General features: G+C 32.3%; 1 protein-coding gene and 1 non-coding gene across 3 annotated transcripts; both read right to left on the bottom strand.

The window, feature by feature from the left end:
* Positions 1-761: 761 nt before the first annotated feature.
* On the bottom strand, positions 762-895 carry LOC120068686. Its single transcript, XR_005479317.1, has one exon. It is a non-coding gene; the product is annotated as a U11 spliceosomal RNA (small nuclear RNA).
* Positions 896-2039: 1144 nt separating this feature from the next.
* On the bottom strand, positions 2040-4753 carry LOC120092598. Of its 2 annotated transcripts, none has more exons than XM_039050735.1 (5): positions 4411-4753; positions 2975-3089; positions 2798-2887; positions 2593-2691; positions 2040-2496 (listed from the first exon to the last, which is right to left on the bottom strand). In XM_039050735.1, exons 1-5 carry the CDS (start codon positions 4476-4478, stop codon positions 2395-2397), a joined length of 474 nt encoding a protein of 157 aa, XP_038906663.1. In that variant the 5' UTR covers positions 4479-4753; the 3' UTR covers positions 2040-2394. The 2 variants fall into 2 exon arrangements, with proteins under 2 accessions (XP_038906663.1, XP_038906662.1); XM_039050734.1 differs by lacking the exon at positions 4411-4753 and adding an exon at positions 3975-4400.
* Positions 4754-6517: the final 1764 nt, after the last annotated feature.

Here is a 6517-nt window from a genome sequence, read left to right as displayed (position 1 = left end):
TGCTCCGCTTCATTATGGATCAATTCAATTTGTTAGATATTGTATTTAAGTTTGATCTCCTATTTTTGCTCGAAAAAATATCTTCAAATAATTTTTTTATTTTAATTTTGCTACAACAATCATTTGTGGGAATATATTGGAAGTGACTTGGGCTTAATCCCATAGCAAGAGTTAAAGGTATAAATATAAAGACATACTAGAGGTAATTCTAATTCTAATGCATGGTGGTAGTTGAAGTACTTTCACTATATGTGAATGTGGCCACCACTGTCCGATCGGTTGCAAAAATAACTTTTCTTACTCTAGCTCCCTCGTCAATTTTTGTTAGTCTTGCTCGATCTCACTCCTTAGTCTCTTCCACTCCATCTTCCATAGGTTTAGGGTGCACAAAAAAAAAAAAGGAAAAAATCGCAGACAAAAAAAGAAGAAAAGAGCAACACAAATCAGAAAAGAAGAAGAAACGCAGAAGGCAGAAGAAAAAATGCAGAGAACGTGAAAGAGAAGAAGTGAATTTGCCGAGAGAGAACATCATACGCGGGGGTCCAGAAAAATGAACGGCTGAAATGAGAAAAGCGAGGAAGAAGGAATGAGTTTTTGGTAATTGTAATTTAACAAGAGAACCAGCCCGTCAGGCCTTTAATATCTTGGGCCATTTATTATTAAACTAATTCAATTACAGAATCAATCCTTAGTTATCCTACAGATTGGAGTAGTATAATTAAAATTATAAAAACAGAAAAAAGTTGGAAATAATAAAATATATGAGGGTCGGCCAATTGGGCCAACCCTATAAAGTTTCCAGAAATTATGTCGGCCATATGTCTAGATTGCCATACAGCACTCACCCAATCCAATCCTGGGCGAGCGTGGCATATTTAGCCAACCGACCCTTTTAATTTTCCATCTCGCTTCACCCCTTCTTTTATACTACCCCGCTTCCTCTTCCTCCTTCACTCTTTCCGATGTGGTTTCCCAAATCCTCTTTTTCTCAAATCCCCCCTCTCCAATGTTTTTCTTTTTACAACTTCATTTATTTATTTACCATTCTTGATTTCGAATTAACGTTTTAATCACCTTGTGACCATACCTTATTGAGTGTTATTGTATATAATTAAAGTGATCTTTAATGTGTTTTATTACTACTCATCAACTACCTTCTTACAACATTTTTTTATCTTTACGACAAACGGGTATCTCACTGTATTGGCTCGCTACAATTTTTCTACAGTTTCCTTTTCTTATTGCGATAATTTTTCACCTTAATTTCCTTCATGTTGTAAACATGATACTAGACATTTTGTAATTTGGTCGAATTTATTCCATCACAATGTTAATGTATGAGGTGTTTTTGTGGTTTCAAATAAATAAAAACAAACTTGAAGTAGATATTAATCTTAGATTCACAATATATTCATCAAATTATTTTTTAAAACTAAAAGTCAGAGCTTTCCTCCCCTATACTAAGTGGTATTAAGCTCATTAGAAGATTCAAACTAAACCATCTCTATCTTTTTTAAAAAAAAAAAAAAAAAACATGAATTCATCGTCGTAGACCAAAATAATTTTCAACCCAACCCATATCGTATAGGTTGAATTGGGTAGATTGTTCAGAAATTTCAAGTTTGGTTGATTTTGTTGCTCATATTTAGAGTTGATTATGTTGATATTTGACTTTGAAAAGAAAACATAAATTAAGTTGGTATTAAGTTGAAATGTTCAAAGACAATTCAGACACAAATTTAGCCTATTAATTATTCCACTTCAATAAATTCAAACATAAAGAATTACACCACTGCTCTTTGATACTAAGAAACTGAAAACAACGATTATAACATCAAAGTAAAGAAAGCTTCATGAGGTTCAGATACTATTCCTAGACTTCATTCTCACAAATAAATACTAATATAATCTATATGAATGGCAGACATGTAAAACTCACATGGTTCAGAGATTGCAAAATGATGGTTTGGTTCGAAAACATGTTCATAGATATGAGACTTTACGATTTTTCGAGATACTCTCTTAAAGAGTAATCGATATCCAGAAAAATGCATATCAACATATAATTCTACAAATAAGGTAAATTGAATTCTAATCCTCAGAAAACAGTTTGAATGGAGAAAAACATATGCTCTAAGTCCCTTCATACTTGTCTGTAATGACTAATTCCCAGTTTCAACTCCAACAATAATTGATAGTCAAGAGTACTAAAATTCCTAAATGAGTAAATCTATTATTACAAAAAGGAATCTTTAAATAAGAAGCTTTCTGAAAACCCACATTTAATATCCAGCTATTGAATCCTACCTTTCCATCTGAGCCCCAACACGAATGAAGCGAATGGAAAAGAAAGGAACAATTTCGAGTTGTAGTGACATATCTCACGTTTCGTTTCTAGTTTGTTTTGGCTTTGTGTGCCTTCTTCTTCTGCTGCCTCCTCGAAATGGAGTTTTTTGTTCCGATAAAGAAGAGCAATGCACCAGCAAGTGCCACGTGCTGCAAGTCGAAAAAGAAAAACGAATTATAACCCAAAAAATATGAAGTTTGTAGGGATATGAATGAATTGTCTTGGTGTAAAATTGATCAACTGACCAGTATGAAATCATTCAATAGTGTACTGAATTGGGACTTCTCACGACCATAGTTGTAGAAGTCATATAGAATTGGGGTGCTAATTGCCAAGTAGAGAAGCTGCATAAAGAAACAAGCTTTGAAGCTATATTGGGAAACAGAATAAACTGAAAACTAATTTCTAAGTAATAAAGGCATCAACAAAACGAGGCAAAGGAAATTCTACCAGAAGATAAGCTCCGATCGGACTCCCGAATACAAAGAGAAGGCCTCCAATGCCTTTAAGAGACAGAAACGCAGCAACTGAATGGGAAACCTGTAAAACGAACTCATAAAACTGAGTACAAAAGAGAAAAGGGTATGAAGGTTCAGCAGTTCAATCCACAAAAGAACCGAAGCTCACATCGACAACAGGTAGGTCGAATCCAAATCTAGCAGAGACGTTTCTCCTAAAAGTGTTCAACTTTGGAAGCAATTCCTTTGCAGCAGGTCCACCATCAGTGCCAAATTCATTGAACCTAAAAATAGACGCATTATCAAGATCAACATAAACACAAAAATTTGGAAGTTTGATCTTATTCATCATGTATTCCATTTAACCTGAGAGCATAGATCCCAAACAAGTCATAAGTCGAGTTTTTGAAGTTATAGAAAACAATATTTGCAGGCACATTAGACTTCAACAAAAAGCAAGAAGACAACATAGATAATTTATTTCATTGTATGTTGAACATGTTACATTTCATACTAATTTTTCATGGTCACCTGAATTATGTTTGCAAGAAACCATTCGGATTAGCAACATAGATTTCAAATGACATGTTATACAAATACAGCTAAAAGAAGAATTATAGACTTCGTTAACTTTTTTTAGGATTTCAAATGACAACCCAATCTAATATTCAAGCTGCAGCATTATTGAAAAGTTTCCGATCTTTGAAGTTATAAGTTATTCCAAGACAATAGCAGATCGTAGAAACAAGCAGAACCCAAATCTAACACAACTCAAACAACACTAAATTTGTATTGCCTGAAAGACGAAATTTGAAAACCTTTGCTAGTTTTTCCTTAATGAAGATTGGTTCCTAGAAAACGATTTAGAAAGCTCAATCTCGTTGAAAACACTAAAATCATGAAACCAAGAACGTAAAAAAGTCTTCTTTCAAACTACTAAGCTGGAAAACAAATGATCACATACTGGATAATTTTAATGAATCACATATTAATAATGACCCAAAAGTGAAGTGGGTCCTCAGGAATCTCAACTAAAATTGCAGCTTCTCAAGAATTCATCAAAATGCCCAATATTCCAAATCGAATCTCAAGAACCGATAGCTCAATATCCAACTTGCCAACAAACCCATCAAAGAAAAATCAGTAAAATCTCACCAGTTCTCACTTACACAAAAAGTAGACTATGTTTATGCCTTAAACCCCTCCATTTCTGAAAACGAAGAAACCTGACCTTTACTCCCGACTTCGAAAAGCACATTCAAATCCCTCAAAATGGTATTTAAAAAAAAAAAAAAAAACAAAACAAAAGAGGGTGAGACCAACAATCAGAACATAAACCCCAAAAGAAGAAGAACAATAGAAAAGTAATACGACCCACAACGACAAATATCGTAAAACATCAATTAAAACACAGACCCAGTCTCACCCAATACAGCAGCGATTAAAGAACCCCCAAAATCGATCATCATCAGAAACAAATAAACAGAGAAACACGATGAAAAGTAGCAGATCTATAGTAGAAAACAGCAGAAAACACCAGATTGAATAACCAGAGAGATCATTTAGTCCGATCTAAAAATGTAGAGAGAGAGAGAGAGAGAGTACATTTGCCAGGCGGAGAGGATGAAAAGGGAGGCAAAGAGGACCCGTCCGAGGAAAGAGAAGAACCCCATTTGTACAGAGAGAGAGAGAGATAGAAAAGGGATAATCTAGACCTTGGAGCGTGTGGGATCGGAAACTCAGAGCTCCGGCAGAGTCCAACGGGGGCGGAAATTATAGAAGGGAAGCCTAAAATGGTAAAATTCAGCACCCAAACGGTAATGCTAAAAAGAAAAATGAATTATATATATATAAATTTCAAACTCAATTTTTTTTTTATAAGAACTTTAAACTCAATCGATTAAAACTTTAAACTTTTAAATCCATGGATACTTCAAATTCAAATTGGTTAGATGGTATATAAATTTCACAAGTTTACAAAACTTTTTTAGAAGCAAAAATAACAAAATATTAGAGAAAAATATTAATGTTGAGGGTACACAACAAAACACAAAGTCCATAAGTGGGCCTAAGCCCAAGAAAATTGGGAGGAGGCATGGGAAAACGTGTCTCAAAAGGAAAAAGTCAAAATCTCGAGTTTTGGGTTGATCACGAGTCAGTAAATATGTACCAATTGAAAAGCAACCAAGTTACGCTCAATTTAACTACTTGCAACCTCAAGCGTGGTAAACAACCCTAATATTGCCGGAATTACACATACCTTATATGATTATTAGAGGAAGGGTATTATACATAGCCTCGATCGATGACTCCTAAGGGAAAGAGTAAGTAATCTCCCATGGAATATCTTGGAAAGAATCCTGACTTTACTTTTGTACACTTCACTGAACTATACATTTGATGTACTAACTTAGGCATTAGAGTGTGGTATGCTTGACACTATATCGTGCGAGGATCATTCCCGCATGTCAGTTCAGAAAAACGAGACCAGGTTGTGAGAAACGGATAGGAGGTCAAGCCCATGAATGACCCACAACGACGAAAAACACGTGTAACAACTTAATATGAATATTTTTCATCTTTACCTCTTCTCCATTTTACATTTTCACATAAGAATAGTGTTATTCAAGTGATTTTGAACTAACTTAAAAATAATTAAAGAAAAAAGATTTAAGAACTTATTAAACTTTAGAAAAAGTTCAATATCACTTTTCTCTCTCGATAAATCTTAAATCTAATCCTTCAAAAAATCACCAAAATTGATTAAATAATAACAATAATTTTCGTAAGATAAAGGACAAAAATTGTATTTTTAACCAAAAAAACATGAGACCACTATATGCAAAAATAAAAGTTCAAGATATGTATAAACTTGTAATTAATCTAGTTAAAATATTATAAATTAATAACAGTGAATATTTATTTTAAAAAAGAAATGAATGACGAAGATTTTACTATTTCGTGTGTATATATATATATATTTATTTATTAGAGTACAATTAATTGGAACTTTGTAGTTATTAACATACTCATATACTATTGAACTAGATGGATTTGACACTATATATTTGTCACTCGTTAAAAAAAAATTGCATTCAATTGAATGACTTTGATTGGCTTTTGAGTTTATAAATATTAACATATTTACTATTTTCATTTTTTACTTTATTTTTATTATGTGTTTCAAAAATTATTTTTATTCTTTTCAATAATAAATATAGCTAAATATATGTGTATATTAGGTGGGTTGTGGCATCTTCATTTTGTGGAAGATTTGTTTTATGACTGCCAAATTGAAAAAAAGAAAAAAAAAAGAAAAAAAAAAAGAGCAATTGGTATCAAGATCGAATTTAGATTTGATTTCTTTTCATATTATAAATAAATAATTAAAATCTCCTTTCCCTTTATTCGATCCCTGTTAATTTAAAATTATAATTATTATTTGGAGAAAAAAATTAAAAATTCAACTTTTAACTTAAAAAAGTTGACGAAATTATTAGAAATAGCATCGTCAATTTTCCATCTTTCGAACTAGTATGTTTTTTGAAAAGTCATTAAATTAATTTTTGTCGGTGAATCTCACGCGAGATCCATTATCAAGATTTAATGTAAAAAAAACCAGTTTTTACCCATTTGGGTTACAACTAGAAGAGATTATTCTAGTAATTTTTACAAATATTAGGTAAAAATCTTATATATTTTCAAATTTTTT

The sequence above is a fragment of the Benincasa hispida genome, chromosome 12, assembly GCF_009727055.1.
Source record: "Benincasa hispida cultivar B227 chromosome 12, ASM972705v1, whole genome shotgun sequence".
Taxonomy (NCBI): Eukaryota; Viridiplantae; Streptophyta; class Magnoliopsida; order Cucurbitales; family Cucurbitaceae; genus Benincasa; species Benincasa hispida.
Note: the sequence above shows the minus strand (reverse complement) of the source record. Positions and strands in the feature narration are given on the sequence as shown.